Raw genomic sequence first — 21695 nt, forward strand, 5'->3', positions numbered from 1 at the left:
GATGCTGGGAGCAGCTAATCAAGGATTTGATGCTTCTCATTAAAGAGACCCGGTTTGTTCCACTTTATATTAACTAGTGCTGCCCACCCGCCGCAGCTCCACTCTTTTCCCTGAAAAAACTGCCTTGATTTTACAATTTTAAGATTCAGTCTAGAAAACACTCTTGACGTTCACATTTATTCTAAACCCATCATACTGGGGAGGTCGAAGGGGCTAGAAATCATCTGGTTTTACCTCCTTACATATTATACGTGAAAAAGCCGAATGCAAGAAGAAAAGAAATTACTTGGCCACAGTCAGGGTTCAATTTTAGACTCTGGAATGAGGCAGATCTGTGTTAGAATCCTCTCTCACATACTTCCTATGGCTAAAAGATATACGGAGAGGTATGAAACATTTTAAGAGTTTATTTGAGTAAATATCATTTGAAGCAGGCAGCACCAAATTGGAAGTCGTTGGGAGCACTCCACCAACACGAACTGGGGGCAAGACTTTTTTTTTTAAGATTTTATTTATTTATAAAAGATTTTTATTTATTTATTTGACAGACAGAGATCACAACTAGGCAGAGGCAGGCAGAGAGAGAGGAAAGGAAACAGGCTCAGCGGGGAGCCTGTTTCCTTTCCTCTAGCAGAGATGCAGGGCTTGATCCCAGGACCCCAGGATCATGACCTGAGCAGAAGGCGAGGAAACCCACTGAGCCACCCAGGCGCACCAGATTTTATTTATTTATCTGAGAGAGAGAGAGAGAGAGAGAGAGAAAGAAAGGGAGCATGAGTGAGAGCGAGCACAAGTGAGGGGCAGAAGTTGAGGGAGAGGCAAGCTCTCCGCTGAGCAGGGAACCCGATGTGGGGCTCCATCCCAGGACCCTGGGATCTAGACCTGACCCAAAGGGAGACACTTAACTGACTGAGCCGCCCAGGTGCCCCTGGAGCCAAGAGTTTTATAGAGAAGAGGCAGAAGCAAAGCAATAAAATTGTTTAACTACAGCTTAGGCAATTTGCATTAGCTAATAAGGTCTAGTTGGCTGTTTGTGATCAGTTTCCCTGCGTTTTGATTTGCAGACCTTGAGGCATTGCAGCCTTAGGCTTTGGTTTGCTTAGGTAGGCTGCTAAGGCATTAAAATCACCTCAGTCTAATGGCCTTCTTGTTTAATTAATTTAACTCTGTGCAATTGTGTGGATATTCTTTCCCTTACCTAAGACTCACACTCCTCATTTATTATATGGGGGCAATAATAAAACTATCTGAGAGAGTGGTTTTGGGAATTGAAAGAGGTCATAAAATTACATCACTTGATACCTGACATATGGGAAGCATTCACTATTAGGTGGTGGTGGTGGTACTTATAATAATAATAATGGCGGTCACACTGACGGGGTTAGGGCGAGAAATAAGGTCTCCCGATCCCATGGTGTTATTCTCTATGGAGAATACTGCAATTTATACCTCAGGAACTATTTTTAATGTCAAGGAAGTTTAAAAATATCTGTCTGAAATTGCATTCCTTTATTCAAAGAAAGACACATCTGGGTGGCTCAGTTGATTAAGCGACTGCCTTCGGCTCAGGTCATAATCCCGGAGTCCTGGGATTGAGTCCCACATTGGGCTCTCTGCTTGCCAAGGAGTGTTTCTCCCACTGACCTCTCTCCTCTCGTACTCTCTTTCTCTCATTCTGTCTCTCTCTCTCAAATAAATTATTCAAAGAGAGGCTGAGTAACTAGTTTGGTATAAGACAAAAGGAAAGAACATGGTTTGAGATGCCGGTTGACATAAAGAATCAAAGTGAGTGGGAAGAACAGAGGGAAGAGATTACACACAAAGTCTCTAAACTGGAAACCAAAGGACTAAGCATGATACCAGAGAGCCTGAGAGGATTAATGGAGAAAGAACTGGCTCTGGGAGGGTTACTGGTTCTGGATTCAGAAAGCTCCCCTGCCTGCTAGCACTGTGACTTTCCCAAATCATTCCAGAGCCTCTCTTTTCAAACTTCAAAATGGGGCAACAATGCCTCCTTCTGTAACCAATGTGTCTAAAACTGCCAGGTAAAATATAAACTATTATGCATCCAGTTACAGATTTGTAATCTTGGATGTATGGTAGGGAGAACAAGGCAATGATTCTTAACTGATGAGTGTGGAACATATTCCTGCCTCTAAGTGTATGGAAACAGCAAACAGTATTTCTAATCAATGACTTTCTTTATTAGTATCTCCACGAGGCAGGGAACCCTTAGCACTGGGAGGCTGAAAATGCCCAGAGATGAGCATTCTGAGCTGGACAGTTTTGCCTGGGGATTTATACCTGGATAAACACACCCCCAGAGATATATAGACCTGGACCGCTTCACTTGTACCATGAAGCTCCTTGTTCTCGTGACAAGGACAGCACACCCTTTTCCTGATCTTGCACCAATTTCTCATTGTCATTTCATTTTTCTACTTTACAGTAATTATTTTGCTTTTTTTCCTATGGTAGACCATCAGTGTATGGACCATGGTGAATGTGTATAGAGAGGGAACTAGTGTGCCATGAAAAAAAGGGCTCACAATTGGAAGGATAGTATAGAAGACACTCTACACTTTTATATCCTTCGAGTTAAACTGGTTTTACTTCATATATGAGAAGTTCCTCCTCCTGTTTTGCTTCCTAAGTTGTTAAGAGCTCTGGAGTTTAGAAAAGTTGATGTGTCGTTTCCCCTTTCTCTTCAGTACTATGTATAGAAGAGGCAAATGTCCTCCACGTTCAGACTAGAGTGAGTCAAGAAGCTGACTGTATTGTCATAGCGTTGTATGGGGGACAGATGGTGGCGACCCTCGTGGTGAGCAGGGCCTAATGTGCAGAGTGGCTGAATCACTGGTGTACACCTGAAACTAATGTAACCTTGTGGGTCAACTGTACTTAAAAGCACACAAACAAACAGACTGTAAATATACATATAAAAATTCAACCTCTGACACTGGGGAAAAAGAAAAGGAAAGACTGATTGATGTCAGTGTAGTGAAACTCACATAGTTGGTTTCATAGGCGAAAGTTAATGTGATAGGGGGCAAATAACTAGGACTCTGGAAGGTTTCATCCTGCCTCTGCTACTAACCAGTCTTTCCCTCAGGCACTCCTTCATCCCCCTGGGCTCAAAGCCTAATCTGTATAATGTGTCATGTTGCTGGCTGATTCAGAAGGCCTCCTTCCAGTTCCAACATGCAGAGTTTCTAAGGTGCAAAGGGGATTATAGGTGACTTAAATATTTAGAAATGTGGACCATGATTATATCTTGAGATTTGTCTTCCCAAGATCTGTTTCCTCTCCTGAGGAGCCGACACGTCTCTAGCTGAGGGACCACTGAAAACCCAGCCACTAGGAACTCCTCCCTTGTGAATTCTTCCGACCACCCCCTCATCATTCACAGCCAGACATGTCCCCAAACTCCATTGCTTATGCTCTCAGCTTCTAATGTTTCCTTCCCCTGGTTTTCTCTCGAATCTTTTGTCTTCTGCTTGTCACTACCAGCCTCAAGAAAAATCTACATGCTTGACAGATTATTAAAATTGAATGAGACTGCACTGGCATTTCACAGGTGATGCCTCTCTTAAATGCAGTGGCAAGATTGTAGCCTGTGTCTCTTCCTGGCAGGTGATGAAGATCTCAAACGCCCTTTCACTCCAGGCAATTTCCTGAGGATTGCTGGGGAGGTTGCTGCCAAGGCTCACAAGATGCTCTTTCCTTTGGCTTTGTAGTTGTGTGTAGAATATGGTTGCGCATCTTGAGGTGGAGGAACGTATAGCTCCTAATTGAGTACATCCCTTGGGGTGCTTTCACTGAACAAGTCTCCCTGAACCTCCAGTTGAGAAGTCAGATGTGGGGAGGGAGGGCACAAAGACCCATTGGGTAGGTACCCATTGGGTAGGGCTTTACACTTGCATCACACCGTTGAGTGGAAAAGTGATTGTTCAAGCCATCTTTGCTAATTAAGAAGTCAGTCCATGCTTTGCCTGCCTCCCACATTTTAGGACTCAAATCTCAATTTTGTGTTTTCTGTCCCTGGCTCTGGTAAAATGTAATAAAAACTCATGAACAAAGACACACAATAATTCCTTTCCCCTGTCCTCTGCTGTCTTTCTAGTTCTTAATTCCCTCATCAGTAAAAATCAACATAATAGTGGTAGCTAAAATGTATTAAGTTCATACAGGTGCACCCAGGAATGTGGGGGATTTTTTGGTGTATGATCTTTTTTACCCCTGTCAACACTCCTATGTGGTAGGTACTTTCATTCACTTTGTGTTTTGCTTCCTGCACTATTACATATGAGGAAATAGGATCCTTCTTTCCAGGTGCCACATTACGGTCCACATTACCACCTACTTTACTTTCAGCAGCAAAGACAAGATCTGCATATTAGCAGCTACCTGTAGAATGAGAGGGAGGAAAAGAATAAAAGTGTAGCAGAATGCACACAAAGTTAACTCCTACGGCCCACCATTAATGTTATTTGTTCCAATATTCTGAGGGGTTTTGTTTTATTTTGTTTTGTATTTTTGTTTTTTGCCTATTTCATCCTCTGTTTTGAAGCAGAATATAATATTGTACTATTTACATTCCCAATACCAACTGAGATAATTTCTGCAGATACGTATTTGAAATATCTATTTTGCCCAGATGATATAATAGAAAGGACATGACATTTGGGTTGAAAAGAAGTGATTCTGTGCTTGCCACTCACGAGCTCAACATCATTTATTAAGTTAGCTCTCTGGGCTCAGTTGCCCCATTCATAAAATGAAAGAGTTGTTTTGGGGTTCCTGGGTGGCTCAGTGGGTTAAAGCCTCCACCTCCGGCTCAGGTCATGATCTCAGGGTCCTGGGATCAAGCACCGCATCGGGCTCTCTGCTCAGCAGGAAGCCTGCTCTCTCTCTACCTGCTTCTCTGCCTACTTGTGATCTCTGTCTGTCAAATAAATAAAATCTTTAAAAAAAAAAAAGGTTGTTTTAAATGTTTTTTAAATTGCCTTGTGGTCTAATGCCCTCAAACACTTTGTCAGAGGTAAGCCCCCGTAGGCTAAATGTTAACATTTACTGGGTCACTTTCAGTTTGAAATTGGATACACTCAGTTTAGAATTAAGAGAGGAATGTAATATTAATAATAATGAGGACCACTGAACAGTTCTTGCTAAATACTTTAAAAGCACTGTCTCATTTAATCTTCAGATCTGCCTTCTTTGACCGTGGGAATATTTAATTTACTTGCATGTACTCACATGGGAAGCAAGTGACAGGACAAGGGTTTGAACTGGGATTGTCAGACTCCAGAGACCAGCTACTGTGTATGCCACCGGGAAAGTCATTTCAGGATATAAGAGACTTGGTTTGGTCCCTCCCCATCTCTATCCTAGATTGTTGGCCCCATCTCAGACCTGTTTTTATTTTCTCTTAGCTTCCTTCACTCTGCTGTGGGATGGGATATTACCAGCTATTCTTCTGGCCCTGGGAGCTACGACTAGTTCTAAGACCCATATGATTCTATGATAAAGGGTGAAGTAACTTTACCTCCAATGCTGACAATCTGATTCTTGAATGGAAATCTGAAAGCAAGAGACCATGTTTTTTCTTACATTTTGTTGTTTATGGCTGCTGACATTCATAGGACCCTGAATAAATATTATGTAATAATTAAAATAGCGAGTGAAAGGCTGCTTGATTATTATATGAGAATAGTAATTGGATCTTTACATCTTAATCATGGATTAGAAAAAATTGCTTGGGGGGGGCATAAAAACCAGCTAATGACTGCTTAGACTTTCCCCAGTGTACTGTGCCACACTTGACATAAGCCAGTTTATTTATTGTCACAACAGCCCTGCAAAGAAAATCATTCCCTTCAGCCACATGAGGATGCTCATTACAGTGATTTTTTTTTTTTAAAGAAAATAATGGCACCATGATACAGAGGCAGCACACCCGGAATCCATTCTTTAGCCTGCTAACCCCTGCTGCAAGTTTGATGAGAGAAACAGAGATGTTTGTAGGTAGCTATTAGATGATGCTATGCCATGTTCTTCCTCATTGTGTGCAGCAGCAGGAGGGGGGCTGCTGGACCTTCCTTGGACATTAACACATGATGATTAAGGGTGCTTTTGTTGGAGCTCTGAAAACCGGTTGTGGACTGACTTCATGGAGACAAGGAAGAGCCTGCTGACCTTCCGCAGCTCCTCTAGACCCAGGGACTGGAAACCTCTCTGGAGACCCCAGGGTATTTTCCTCAGGTCCTTAGACATGAGGGCAACTTTGTGAAGCATGGCATTCACATTCACAAACTCAGAGAAAAGAACCTCTACATGACAGATTGTGTGAACACCAAACTGTTCAGAGCTCTGGGTGTACTGGTCCTGCAATGATAATTGGGTTCTGAACTACCCCAACTCTCAGATATGCTTTAGATAATTTGATTTTGTACCTTTAAGTAGCACCTACAGTGGTATATATTCTGAATTTAAACTTCATAGATTGTTTTTGTCTATGAAGGTTCATTTTCCTTTTTTTTTTTTAACCTCTTCCTTTTCACTATTTTCTTTGTTTTCATGTTTGCCTGGTAATTATTTTCTCCTCATTTGTTTTTAAACTGGCCAGACTCACCCCATCTTTTTTCTAGAGATTTTATTTATGTATTGGGGTGAGAGCATGCATGTGCAGGGGGGAGGGGCAAAGGGAGAAGGAGAGGGAGAAGCAGACCCCCTTGGTGAGCAGAGAGCCTGATGCTGGACTCAGTCCCAGGACCTTGGGATCATGACCCGAGCCAAAGGCAGACACTTAACTGACTGAGCCACCCAGATGCCCCCAGACTCACCCCTTTCAATTGATATAAAATAGCAGTCTTCAGGTCAGCATCAAGATGAATGTCCTGTGCCGCAGGGAGGAGTGTCACACAGTCGGGAACAAACTCTGATGACACCTGCAAAATTAAGGCTTGTGGATCCCCTACCCCCTGCCCCTGTCAACCAGCTTTCTGAATTTGGCATTCTTTCCTTATCTGGCGAATCTTATCATCTGCTCAGGGCTATTTCTCATTTTCTTCAAATTACTCAATCAAGAAAACTCCCTTTTTTGGTGGGAGTAAGGTATGTCTAATTATCTGGTCCAGGAAAACCATCTGCCGAGTTATTAGCGCAGTGTTGTTGAACAGCACAAGCGACATGAGGATGTCTGATGGATGTTCAGAGCCACTCGGTTTCTTCCTCCCCCACCCCAACTCCTCTCTCTTCTTTTGATAGTTTAGTTGATAACCACAGAACTTCAGAAACACTTTCTAGACCTTTGCTTGAGTAGCTCTCCCTGAATTTAAAAAAAAAAAAAAAAGAAAAGAAAAGGAAAGAAATCTGTTTTAATGGTATTTTTTCTACTTACATCCTACTCTAGGAAATTTTTTTTTAACTGGTTTTTCACTACATAACATTGCTGGAAAATTATCCTGGTATTTTAAAATATTTTTTCCATGGAGAGACAAAAAGCAAATATATGTTTTTACATGTAGTCCATCAAAGAGGTAGACTTACCAGGTGGTCAACAACTTGCTGACTTGAACAGATGAAATAAGATTGTTATCCTTTAGTATGATGACTAGCTGTGAAGAAGGAGACAGAAAATAACAGTGGTTTAAACTAATAAGTAGCTAATGCTAATGGGCTTAGGAATCATCTGAGGATCTTATTCAACTGCAGATTCTGATTCTGTTAGTCTGGGCAGGGCAGAAGATCTGCAGTTCTGACAAGCTCACAAGCTGCTGGTGACACTGGTAGGTTATGGGCATGCTCGAAGGAGCAAGGATATGCAGAAGTTTATTTCTCATGTAAAGTCTAGAGCTAGAAAGCTCAGGGTTGGTGAGGCAGCACCTTATGTAACTCCCTTCACTTTCCCATTCCACCATTTTCCAAGTGTGGCCTTCTTTCTCCTGGTCCATGACGTAACATCCATATTCCAAGCATCAGGATGGGAGAAATGGGATGGGAACAGGAGCATCGGAAACATAGTAAGACATGAGCACCTCTCAAGAAGGGGTTTTAGGATCATGAAATTTCAAACGTATCCCATTAGTCAGAACTATGTCACCTGAACACTTCCAAGTGAGAGGAAAGCTTGGGAAATGTAGCCTTTATCCTGAATGGCTCTGTGCCGAGATAAAAATTCCCATACTTTTGAAAAAGGGTGTGTGTGTGCACATGGTAAATGGGCATGTCTAGCAGTCTCTTCAGTAGACCCGAGTGAGGAAAGTGTTTTCCGTAGAAAATGGCAATCCACAGGTTAATCTTAGGTAATATGTGCATAGACTTTGCAGTTGCTAGGTATAGTACTTTATGTCTTGGACTCATTCAGTTTTCATAACTACTCTACAGAGTAGAGTACATTCAAATAAATTCAAGTATGAACTTGAATTTCTGGTTTGGGAAGTGGAGGTTCATAATGGCTGAGGGACTTACCCTGACTACCCTCTTTAAAACTGCATGCTCCTCCTTCTTTCTTCTTCCCCTTCCGTCATGCCTGATCTGTCTTATCAGGTTTTATGTGTTTCTTTGTTCCATTGACTTACTTCCTGGATACGCTGTGTATTTCTTACTCAGTGTGTCAACTGTTTATCGTCAGTCTCCCTGTGTTATGTGAGCTCCATGCGACCTTGTTTTGTTCCCCAGTGTATTCTGAGCCTCGACTTTAGCATTTGCCGCAGGACAGGATGCTCAGTATGTAGTTTTTAAATGAATTAATAAAGCCAGAAGGTGTCAAAGCCTGCCTCTGAATCCTGTCTGTTATCCTCCATTGTGCTGCTCTCTGGGCTCTGTGCCACACGCCTCTTCTGTCAGGGCTCCTGCTAGTGTTTCTGTGTCTGGCACCCTGTATCTCGCCTCAGAAACTCACCAACTCTTAACCTGTTGCCTTACTCTTTGTCATCCTGCCACTCATGCAACATTGCTTACACCTTGGATTCTCCCTGGATCACAGTCCCAGGCTCAATTTTCCCGAGAAGCCACGCACACCTTTAGAAAAACACAATTAAGCAAAACTGTAAGAATATATTATAAAACCAGCCTTTCCAGGATTCTTAGTCTCTGCCCTCAGGCCTACGTAAGATTCCTAGAATGTACCGACGGGACAGTTTTTAAAGCACACAGAGTTCCGGTTGAGCATGTCAAAAAAGGGACTGTTTCTGATCACAATGCAATCTCAGGACTACCCTTCCCATCCCCCACCCAACAGAATAGAATAGAATCATATAATAGCTGTTGCTCTGCCTAGAAGTCTGTTATAATAGTTGGTTCATTCCACCAGGTATTCGTCTTTCTTTTTTCCCAGGTTGTCAGCTTCCTGACAGGTAGGGACCTACTCAGATTTATTAGGCGAACTTAGCCTAATAGGTACTAAGCTCCTTTCATTCTACTGCGCCCTTTAATCCCCATTCAGCACTATGAGACACATGCAGAAACTGAGTCTGAGAGGGGACAAAATGCTTCCGTCCAAGGTGATATGTCAAATACGGGGCCCATGGCAAATAATTCCTCGTGGAATGTAATTCTACCTCAGGTCTTTCAATATTTAAATCTTTTCCTCTTTCTTTTCTATACCTGAGCTCCCTGAATTTTTAAGTCTACATGTCTCTCTACCCCAGCACCCAGCACAGTTCCTTGCTCACAGCAGGTTCTGAATGAATATTTAATAAATACAAATATATGAATAGCTTTCCTGTGGGAAATATCTTGCTTTGAATGTGTGAGCACAGATTTGGGACAAGCATCCGAGATCTATGTTCAGGCAGCTTTTATTTGTGCTACCACTCAGGCAAAAGTAAGTCAATTAATCTCTCTGTCTCCGTTTCCTGGCATGTAATGTGGGAATGGGCATGAAAGCCCAAGAGGGTGTTGTGAGATTAATTAGTTAAAATGTATACCCTGCTATATAAATGCTAATTGCTGTCAGGAGCGTGGGTTGGATTTTCCAGTGACTTGGCTTTGGGAGGCTTGCACATTCCATTAGTCCTCTGTGCCACCAAGCCTCAGCCTTAAGAAATCCTCTGGCCGAGGGAAACGATGACTTTGTGGCTCCCCATGTTGAAGGCCAATTTAGAGAGGACTTCTACTGTGGAGTCAATGGGGTAAGAAAGGACATTCTAAACAAAAAGGTAATTCTCTCTGCCAATAACTTGCTAAATTCCCTTCGCTGTTATTAGAGACAAATCTATTTGCATCACAGCCTTTTTCCCCAGTCTTTTCTTCGGCTGGTGCCTGCAGTGAATCATATAATTAATTTGGTATTACATGACACTGCAGCCTGTTGCCATAGATTTTATTTTTATTTTGTCATTGAATAATTTGAAATGCTTTGAAAAATACCCTCAGGTGGCCGGTGAGGGAAACTTAAAAACTCACACAACAAATTCCAAATGGGCAAATACCCTATAGGAAAAGCTCAATACCTTTTTTGGCTAATGTTTAGGAATACCGGTATGTGTGTTTTCAGTCCCTAATGGAATGGAGGCTGATTCACTTTATAGATATGTTCATTTGGCCCATGGAACATTCTGTAAAGGAGATACCTACCAGGTGTAATGATCTCTTTTCCACTTTCAGATGAATCACATTTAAATTGATTGAAAAGATATTAAGTCTCAGGAATCAGCCCCAAATCTTGGTGATTGATCTATATTTGAATTTTAGTATGTAAGGTCCTATAACAAACACTGTTTTAAAATGTGTCTGTGCTTGCCTTACTGAATTATGTTATAGAAGGAAAATTCTGCCATCTTTTAATAGTCAAGATAAGAAAAGCTAGTCACTGTAACAACATGCCCCCCCAAGTCTCAGTAATTTACTTATTTATTTTTAAAAAGATTTTATTTATTTCTTTGACAGAAAGAGAGATCACAAGGAGGCAGAGAGGCAGGCAGAGAGAGGAGGGGAAGCAGGCTCCCTGCTAAGCAGAGAGCCTGATGTGGGGCTCAATCCCAGGACCCTGAGATCATGTCCTAAGCTGAAGGCAGAGGCCCAACCGATAGAGCCAACCAGGCGCCCCAGTCTAAGTGATTTAAATCAATACCACAGAAGTTGATTTTTTTGTTCAACTACAGCCCCTTGAGAGAGCAATGGCATCTCTGTGGAGCTCTGCTCTAAGCAGTGGCAGAGATCTAGTCTCCTTCATCCTGTGAGGCTACCATATTCAAACTTTTCTGGCCCTTGGGGTCTCCATGTGAGGGCAGGCGAAAGCGTCAGGGATTATGCTGGGAGTTTGAAGTTAAACCATTTCTGGCCTCATTCATTGGCCAGAACCAAAACAAATGGCCCCAGTTCAGCTGCTGAGGATATCCATGTAGAATCCATACGGATTCTATTCTCCTATCTCTATTCAGATCGCCCCTACTTGGACCAGTAGACAGCAGTCTCGGGCCATGACTCTCTTAACAGGAACACTGGTAAACTGGAGGGAAGAGAAAGCCCTTCTGAGGGTTAATGGTGCTTTGATTAAAGGAGACTTCCTGACACCAATATTACAAATTGTCACTTTGTTTGGTCCCTGGAGGTCTTTACCATCCTGGGAATGATTAATAGTAAGATAGATGATAAGTGACAGGTCAATTTTTCTTCTGTAAAAGTAGGAGAATGCACACTGCGGAAAGGGAGATGAACAGAGAGCTGGTGTGACATCTCAACCACAAGTTAGTGTGACACCTCACCAACTTAGGAAGTATGAAATGGAACTCTGGTGACCACAAGGGCAGAAGTGGCAGAGACTGTCTAAGTATTCATGAGCCCTGGTTTTCCTTGGCCCGTATGGATTCTACATGGATATCCTCAGCAGCTGAACTGGGGCCATTTGTTTTGGTTCTGGCCAATGAATGAGGCCAGAAATGGTTTAACTTCAAACTCCCAGCATAATCCCTGACGCTTTCGCCTGCCCTCACATGGAGACCCCAAGGGCCAGAAAAGTTTGAATACGGTAGCCTCACAGGATGAAGGAGACTAGATCTCTGCCACTGCTTAGGGCAGAGCTCCACAGAGATGCCATTGCTCTCTCAAGGGGCTGTAGTTGAACAAAAATATCAACTTCTGTGGTGTTGATTTAAATCACTTAGCCTGGTTGGCTCTATGGGTTGGGCCTCTGCCTTCAGCTTAGAGAGTAGGATAGCAGGAAAGAGGATAATTTTTCATTTAATCGCCTTGCCTCTACCATCATCCAGATTTGGAAAATTGTGCAGAGCTCTTGAGAGAGGTGCCTTTAGGAACAGTGTAAAGAATGTTTTTATGCAATGCAGAGGGAGATAGCATCTTTGTTATTCAGATAACAAATAATATGGTGAAGTTCCAGACACCATCAGCTGCCCAGCTGCCTATGCTTCTCTTTATTTTTTAAACTATCATCTTATAATTTAAAAATGAAATGACTGTCGTGCCAAAACATACTGATACAAATTTTGGAATTAAAAAATGAAATCAAGGGTTTTTTTCCTAATAGAGAAGAAATACATTAGGATGGTTAAACACTGAGAATGGCTTTGCCAATTTTGTTGCATGATGGATATGCCCTCGTACCTTCCTTTTTTCTTTTCCTAATTATTATTTTAATGATGTTCAAAGGAAATCATTCATGGAGATTTTGTTTTTGAAGACCAGTATATTAAAAGGCTTATAAAAAATACTTTCTGCCTCAACTTTCCTCACATCTGTTAGCTCTCTTCTTCAGAAGCTACCACTTTTAAGTATTTTATTTATTTCTTCTAGCATTTCCTATCTGTATTTTCTTAATCAACTTGTGTATATTACTATTTTTCATTTAGTCAACCCTGGACACTATTTTGTTCACTTTTTAATTATAGTCCATAGTTAATAAACATCTCATTGATGTTTTTCTCTCTTAAATGGCCATCCCCTCTCCCTTCCTTACCCATTCCTCTCCAGCTAATAATACTACAATATTTGGTTAGATCAATAATCATTTAATGAGTATGCCTTCACATATTAATGAACTATGATTATGTTTACTTCCTTATTTTTGGAAGTTATTAAGTGCCTTGACTTCATAAGCTTACTTTAATTTGGACCTTTGGGGTAACTGTTTTCATACTTTATAATTGCCTTTTAGCATAATTTTCCACAGTGCTAATTTCATCAGATAATTTATTAGTCACAATTATTCTTTTTTGAATTGGACATTTCTATTACCTTTTACTTACACTGGTTCACCTCAAACCCTGCTGCATAGCTGTTAGCCTGGGATCTCCTTCATTGTTATTCTGGGGAATTCCTTCCCCTCTCTCTTGAATTGGATCCCCTCTTCCTCAATCCCATAATTTTCTCTCTTCTTCCCCCCCCCCCCCCCATTTTGGGAACATGTCCCTGGGAAGCCTCCTGATAAAGAGCTTATGGGAAGGAAAATTACTGAGTCTTGATGTGTCTGAAAGCATCACCTTCACAGCTGATTGTTTCCTTGGATTTAGATTCATGTTTGGATATAATTTCCCTTCACCTATATTGCTTCATTATCTTCTAGCTTCTAGTCTTGTTTTTTCGAAATTCCCATAGCCATTCTGATTCCTGTCTTTTCTTTTCTTTTTTTTTTTTTTTTAAAGTTTCCAGTCTGGAAACCTTGTGGTAGCCAAGTATTTTTTTTTTTAATTTTATTTATTTATTTGACAGAGATCTCAAGCAGGCAGAGAGGCAGACAGAGAGAGAGAGGAGGAAGCAGGCTCCCTGCTGAGCAGAGAGCCAGATTCGGAGCTCAATCCCAGGACCCTGGGATCATGACCTGAGCCCAAGGCAGAGGCTTTAACCCACTGAGCCACCCAGGCGCCCCATGATTCCTGTCTTTTCTATGTAATCATTTTTTGGTCTCTTTTCTTACTCTTTAACAGTTTTTAGAATCTTCTCTTTTTCCATAATTTTAGAAAATATTTTTGTGGGTTGTCTATTTTCGTCAACTTATTTAATTGACAGATCTCTTCTGTTTTTTTTTTCTTTTTTTTTTCCTTCTTTTGCTGTATGTTATTTACATCAAGGGACCCAAACTAAAGTCTCTGCACTTTTATATTTGTCAGAGCAGAAGAAAAGGGAGCACGGTAAAATATGCTCGAGCCCTTAAGATAGCAACACAAGTGACACTACATCCTATTGGCCAAACTCAGTCACATGGGCTCTCCTCCAAAAGAGCAGGAAAGTAGATTCTTACAATATGCTTAGAAGGAGAACCCAGAGATAATGGGCAAATGGCAATAGTGATTCCTTATTGTGAGGCTGGCAGTTCCTTCTGGGTGTTCCCCATATTCTGAATTGCTCTTTGGTGTGCTCCCCAATTTTCCCCTACAGGTTGAGGATTTATCCATTAATTTTAATTTTTTAAAACAGTTGAGCATTTCTTTTATTTGATAAAAATATATCATTTCTCAGCTCTAGGAGACAGGATGAAAGCCATGGTGTATAAATAGATGAAAAACAAAACAAAGCAAAGTATTTAAATGGGCCGAACTGGTTACAGTTTGTCAATTTTGATGTTGTTACTAGCTTTTCTCCTGCTCTTGCTCTTTCTTGGGGTTAAGTCTTGAAAACATTATTTTGGTTTTCAGAAAGGAGTTTCAGAAAGGAGTGAAAGTGGTTGTATATATTCCATCTAACGTTATGTATCTGAAAAACTGTGGTTGTAATATCCTATAAACCGAATGAACTGATTCTGCAACTTCATATCTTTAATGAAAATGTATTTGAAGAATCTGGTAAGATAGATGTTTTATTTAAAAAATTACTATCACGTTTGTATTGGTGTGAACAACATTTTGATCTTTCCAATTCTTTCTTTGTATATTGGATTGTAAAAGGTGTTTCTTGTTAAAGGCATAGGAATTATAAATAATAGTAATTTGTTGAGTCTCAGAAAAGCCAGTTTGTTAAATTTCTCAGAGATCTATTACTTACGTAGGGATTTATTGCTTGCAAATCCTTCTGCAAGTCATAAAGCTTCCAGTTCTTTGCTTTTATCAAAATTAAATTTCCAAAAATTTAATTGTTCTCTCCATTATCTGCTGCCACAAAAATGTTGTCTTAATATGCAACCATAAACTTTAGTGACAAACTTCATTTTATTTATTACATATATAGTTTTGCTCCTGAGACTATGATGTAGATAGATATCTTTGTCTGGGCAGATCTAGCCCCCAAATCAGGAGACCTGGGAAGAACCGAGAGTCTTGGAGGGTTATCTTTTCAGTTACAATTTTCTCCTCAGAACCTCCTCTGTCTCCAGAGGGCGAAAGAGCACATGATTTCTTTTTCAGGTGAGATTCTCCCCCATACCTTATGGGGCACGACAAGCTCAAGTTATCAGATCAAGTCATTATCTAAGAGGTAATGAAAAGATGCTAAAGGAAGATACAGAAATCATTTCTTCATACCACAGTGCCCGTTCCACGCAATTATTACAGAGAGGTTACTGAACATCACCAGACAGGGGGGTTCCTGGAAAAGATTGGGTGTCCTGAGAAGGCCTTTAACATGAGGTGACTCATTAGCCCTTTCTTTCCTTTTTGATCGTTCCAGAACGCTGTGATGACTGGGGACTAGATACCATGAGGCAGATCCAAGTGTTTGAAGATGAGCCAGCTCGCCTCAAGTGCCCACTCTTTGAACACTTCTTGAAATACAACTACAGCACAGCCCACTCAGCTGGCCTGACTCTGATCTGGTATTGGACGAGGCAGGACCGGGACCTGGAGGAGCCAATTAACTTCCGTCTCCCTGACAACCGCATTAGTAAGGAGAAAGATGTGCTCTGGTTCCGACCCACCCTCCTCAACGACACCGGCAACTACACCTGCATGCTAAGGTAGCCTGATTCTTGGTGGGGACTTTCTCTTTTCCCTTTCGTTCTTGGGCTTTTCTCTGGAGGATGCATCTGCTATGAAGCTATGGCAGGGAAGGAAACATCTAGAAAGAGTTACACCTCACCTCAGTGGATTAGCAGATGTTGCCCAAGAGGTGTGCAGAGAAAACGGTTGCACTCTTGAGCTCTTTCTCCATAACTAGTTCCTTTTCAAACCCTGACATATATCAGGATTATCTAATGATGGAGCCTTGTTTATTTTTTTCCTTTTCCCTGATATTAGAACCTGCCTGCATTTCTGCCTCACCGGAAAGTATCTATTTCCCTACACAATGAGCACAGTAGAGAGCAGAACCCATTCATTTCTGTTGTTCATGGCATCTTCCGATGTCCCTGATACAGAAGAAAGCCTTAGGATGCCTTATGGAAGAAGAATATTTGGGAGATACCAAATGTATTTAGAATAATACCTTTCAAACTTTTTCACCAAAATTGCCTTTCAAAGCAAATAAACACCATATCACTGGGAATCTAAGAATATAATCCAAAGAACCCCACAAATACTGCAAAATTTCTTTCAAATCCACTTTGTTGAATCTTGAAAATTCATATAGATTTTGCATTTTAAACCATAATATACCTATTCTTCTATTACCACAGATTAATACTGTTTTTGTTCTGAAAATAAATGAATAAATAAATAAATAAGCTTTTAAAAACTGAGCCCTGGGGCCCCTGACTGGCTTAGTGGGTTAGCCCTCTGCCTTCAGCTCGGGTCATGATCTCAGAGCCCTGGGTTCAAGCCCCACATCGGGCTCTCTGCTTAGCAGAGAGCCTGCTTCCCCCAACCTCTGCCTGCCTCTCTGTCTACTTGTGCTCTCTCTTTCTCTCTGTCAAATAAATAAATAAAATCTTTAGAAGGAAAAACAACAACAACAACAACTGAGGCCCCTCTAAAGAATAGTCATTTTTAAGGCTTGGATCTTTGGCTACTCTTTTCCCAAGGTCCCCTTTTAGCTTCCAAGACTTACTTTGTCTTTTAAATTCCCATCTGGTTTGTGGATTATGGTTTGTTTTTGTTTTTGTTTTGTTTTTATACAGTTTCTACTGTTTAATAGGTGCAGTATGCACCTATTAGTTTGCTAGGGCTACTAAAACAAAATACCACAGAAAAGTGGCTTAAATACCAGAAATTTGTGTTCTTGCAGTCCTGGAGGCTAGAATTCCAAGATCAAGGTGTTGGCAGGGTTGGTCTCATTTCTCTCTTTGGTTTGTGGACCGCCATCTTCTTTCCGTCTCTTCACATGATTGACCCCCTGCATCATCTCTGTCCTATTCTCCTCTTCTTATAAGCATATCAATCATATTGGATTAGGGCCCACCATACTCATTTTACCTTAATCACCTCTTTCAAGACTTGTCTCCAAATATGGTCACATTCTGAATTACTGGAGGTTAAGGATTCAACATATGAATTTGGGGAACACAATTCGGCCCATAACAATAGGGCTGAATGATGAAACGATACAACAGCATAGAATAACACAAGAATAGATAGTCCCACACGGTCTTCTGAATGTCCTTTGTCTCTCATGGATATTGACCATTTTCTGATAGAGAAATGTGACTACATTTTGATGTATTTAAGCCAAGCTGTGTTACGATTAAGTGAAAAAGGACTTCTCTGTCACAGAATGCATTTTCATTATTGTGGCCTTGGGAGTCCCTTGGAACCTCTGAAGGCCCTTTTGAGGATCTCACCTGATTCTTTAGTTTTATTGGAATGAACTCTAGACTAGTTTGTAGGCTTCCAAAGAGCACTGTCCACTCTTTATGCCCAAGACAGCTTTGTAGGAGAAGTTAAGACAGATTATAGTGGAAAGAGCATGGGAGGAAAGACACAGAAACCAGGCTGGCATCCCAGCCCTTATGCTACTCAGCTGGTGACCTGAGGCACGTCACTCTGTGTCTGAGAGCTTTGGCATCTGTATCCACCCAATGAGAAAAGCAGCCTAAAATCTCCTTTCCATCTTTGGAAATTGTTAATCTGTTACAGGTGGACATCAGAAATAGCTGGGAAAGCGTCATCAGTAGCTTTCTGGATGACCTTGTTCTCTTCTCTGCATTTTAGTGTTTCATTAACTCTATTTCTGTTTCCTACTTATCTAGAGCTCTTCCTCAAACTTTTCTAACCTTTACATTATGGGAGCAGCATGGCTGTTAAAGCCTGAGTATTCCTTTAGTGTGATTTATCAATTTCCAGATGGCCATCTCTTCAGTTTACCTGTCTGCTTATCTTCTCTGTCCCTAAAGAAAATCTAGAAGTGAGCTTGTCTTGTGGAGATACCAGAAGCTTCCCACAGTCCTGAGGCGATTCCTAAGTGGAGAATGTCCTTGAACTGACCCGTGTAAAATCAAAGGCCTGATGTCTTAGGGCCATAATTTAAGATTCATCCTCCAGGATTGTACCACTTATATTCTTGTTTCAATATTCCTCTGAGGATAACATCCAGATTTTACTTTAGAAACCAGAAAAATCAGTCCTACCACTGTTCATTATTTTTTGTAAGTCAGAGAATATATCTTATGAAGCTGAAAATTACCCCCTGTATAATGTCCACCTATAGAATACTTCTTCCACCTGGTCGACCTTTTGCTATTTTTAGGTGGTGATTATAGCTGCCACTGTCCCTTCTCACCTTATTATCATTGTCCTAAGTCATCTTTAAACATCTCTTCTTCCCATCCTGCGAGGGAAATGCATCCCCCATTTCACTGTAGTTAGCCTCAATTAATTACTTAATGAATATCTATATGTATTTGGCACTTTGAATTGAAATCACAAAAAAGGGTAGGCAGTGAACGACCCATTTACCCATAACCCTAAGAAATCAGTTATTTTTATTATCTGTGTTCTCTTTATTGTTTTCCTGTGCACGGACGCATGTTTTACATCCATTCCATTTATTTTTGAAACATTTAGTTAGTGCCTACTGAAAGTTTAGACACTGTACTACATGCAAAGAACAAAAGAAGTTACATGTGACCATGCCCTTGTTTGGACTATGATAAAGTCAATCAAGGAAATGTCTGAGGTACTCAGAGAATGAGAACCCTAATTTAGAAATGGGGTGCATGGAGGATGGCATGGAAAGCCTCCATATGTAAGGTGGACTGATTGATGTCTTAGGGCTATAAATTAAGATTCATCCTCCAGGATTGTACCACTTGTATTCTTGTTTCAATATTCCTCTGAGGATAACATCTAGATTTTACTTTGGAAACCAGAAAAATCAATCCTACCACTGTCCATTATTTTTTTTTTTTTTTAAGTCAGAGAATATATCTTATGAGGCTGAAAATTATCCCCTGTATAAGGGAGGAGAAGAGCCCCCTAGGCAGACTAAATGACCTGTGTGGACATTCAAATGTAAATGCAATTGCCCAGTCATCCTAAAATGTAAATATTTTAATATATCAACAGTAGCTAATTGTGTCTGTTTTTTATTTTGTGACCTCAAATTGGTAGAGGAAATACCTCCATAATGCACTTAATTTCTATGTGAACTCACATAGAAATGAAATCTCAATGTGCAGCATTATTTCACTTAGCTCATTTTCATGTGATTGCTGCATCAAATCCAATGCAAAGGCAATTGCCCATTTATTGGCTATTTCTCTTTTCAGGAACACCACATACTGCAGCAAAGTTGCATTTCCTCTGGAAGTGGTTCAGAAAGACAGCTGCTTCAATTCCTCCATGAAACTCCCACTGCATAAGCTGTATATAGAGTATGGTGTTCAGAAGATCACATGTCCAAATGTAGATGGGTTCTTTCCTTCCACTGTCAAACCAACCATCACTTGGTACATGGTAAGCAAACTCAGGAGCATCTTATGCTCTCTAAAATGGCAATGTCTGTCCTTGACTCTTCAGTTAATGTTGAAACTGAGATTTCTCTCGTCAGATTTTTTATTTCTTCCTTAATAATTTTATGCAAATCTTTTACCACGTCTTTACTTTGTGCCATTTTTATTTATCTGTGCTCCATTTTGAAGAAGTGGTGAAGAATGCTTTGTCTCAACTCACCATTTCCTAAATTACATTCACTGGACAACTAGAACTACCATATTTCTATTAACTCCCTGTGAGATACCATTTGAGAAATGCCTGCTTGCTCTTTTCACTGCTAAGTGAGGTCAGAAGCTGCTCGCTCATCTGGTGAATGTCAGCTCCTTGATTAGTCAGCACTGTATTCTACTATCTGTGTGTGTTCTCATGTTTATCCTCATTTGTGGGCACAGCCCATCTGTGGTCTCTTCCACATCTGAGAGACTTGGCAAGTATTTAGTCAAAAACGAAGATGTTGGAAGATGGCACCTGTGGGAGCAGCCTTATTATTATTTTTTTTAATCTCCTCACATACCCACATATGCCAAAGCTAAAAACTACTGGACAACATTTAGAACAAACTCAGGGATGAGTTAGCCACAAGAATCACTTTCGATGACATAAGTGAAACAAACCACATATAGAATCAGTGTCTAGGGAAGAGGGGCAGATGGAAATCATGTGGTCCCTGCTAGACTGGAGAACAAGGAACCAGCGATCCTTACTGTAAAGTATGGTGGGCCAGTTTGAGAACAAGAGTTGAAGTTAGGAAGAGTTTTACTCTCTAACAGAGAATGAGTCCAAGAGGCCCATAGTAAGAAGTTCTGAAGCAGCAGACTCAACAAATCTCAAGATCGTAGTTTGGAAGAGGGAGCTCTGTGAAGTTAGAAAATCCTGCCAAATTCAAAAGCCCAGAAAAAAAACACATTTAACATAAAAATTAATAACAAAAAGAGCCAGGATACGGGTGTCTGGGGGGCTCAGGTCTTGATCTTGGGGTTCTGAGATCGAGCCCCATGTCGGGCTCCACGCTCAGTATAGAGTCTGCTTTGGATTCTCTTTCTCCCTCTTCTCCTCTCCCTGCTCACATGTGCTCTCTTTCTCTAAACAGATAAAAATAAAACTTTAAAATAAAAGAACCAAGGTAAAATCCCGTTCAAACTTGAGAAGAAAAAGGAGAATATGAAGCAGAATAACATTTCTACCAAAAAAAAAGAAGCATGCCAGAGGAATATAATGTGACTTACTAGTTAAAAAATGAGCTAAAAGATATTAAGAAATGAGATGTGAAATAATAACATAGATCAATAAGAATTAGAAACATCCAAAATTAGAAAGTTAGGAAGATGGAAATAAGTCATTCAGAAAGGAAGCTAAAACTAAGAGGGACATAGCAGCAAATGAACATGATAGATAATGCCTTGAGATGAACAGAAAGTAGAAAGGAGAAGGAATTTAAAATTAAAGATAAATGATGAATAAAAATAGGAAGGTTAGAATGGATATACCAGTAACACATAAAGTAGACTGTAGACAATGAGTATTGCCAGAGATAAAGAGGACTTTTCAGAATAATAAAAGGGTCAATTCATCAGAAAGTCATAAAAATAGTACAAGTATATGTGCCTCGCAGCAGTGTGTCTGACTGCATGAAGCAAAAGTTGACAGATTTAAAAGAAGAAATAGGCAATTCATAATCATAGTTTAAAATGTTAGCATCTAATGGTTTAAGTCATTAATGAAATGACTTAGGAGCCAACTTTAAGAGTTTTCCATTGGCCAATAATGGAACAATTTGAGCTTCAGTAAAGTTATTAATCACAATGGGTTGAATCTTATGAATTAAATTTAAATCCCTAAGTTCATAATGATATTTTTAAATAATTGGTCACATTTAGTGGATGATAGGAAATCAATTTGTTATCTTGAAAATGAGTAAAGGGAAAAAATCAGCTATTTATT

The 21695-nt window shown here is 40.4% G+C and overlaps 1 protein-coding gene across 7 annotated transcripts in view; it reads left to right on the top strand.

The window, feature by feature from the left end:
* The window catches only part of LOC101683223 (interleukin 1 receptor accessory protein), a 135804-nt gene that overhangs the window by 69293 nt on the left and 44816 nt on the right, over positions 1-21695 (top strand). For all 7 annotated transcript variants that reach the window (XR_198939.3, XR_006609192.1, XR_006609193.1 and 4 more), the window contains exons 3-4: positions 15559-15844; positions 19529-19715. Coding sequence is in view for 4 of the 7 variants with exons in the window: in XM_004745261.3 (XP_004745318.1) it covers positions 15559-15844; positions 19529-19715 (473 nt within the window). In the remaining 3 variants the exon portion in view is untranslated. The remainder of the gene's footprint in view (positions 1-15558; positions 15845-19528; positions 19716-21695) is intronic.

Source organism: Mustela putorius, unplaced genomic scaffold, assembly GCF_011764305.1.
Source record: "Mustela putorius furo isolate JIRA1106 unplaced genomic scaffold, ASM1176430v1.1 tig00003834_pilon_pilon_pilon, whole genome shotgun sequence".
Classification (NCBI taxonomy): Eukaryota; Metazoa; Chordata; class Mammalia; order Carnivora; family Mustelidae; genus Mustela; species Mustela putorius.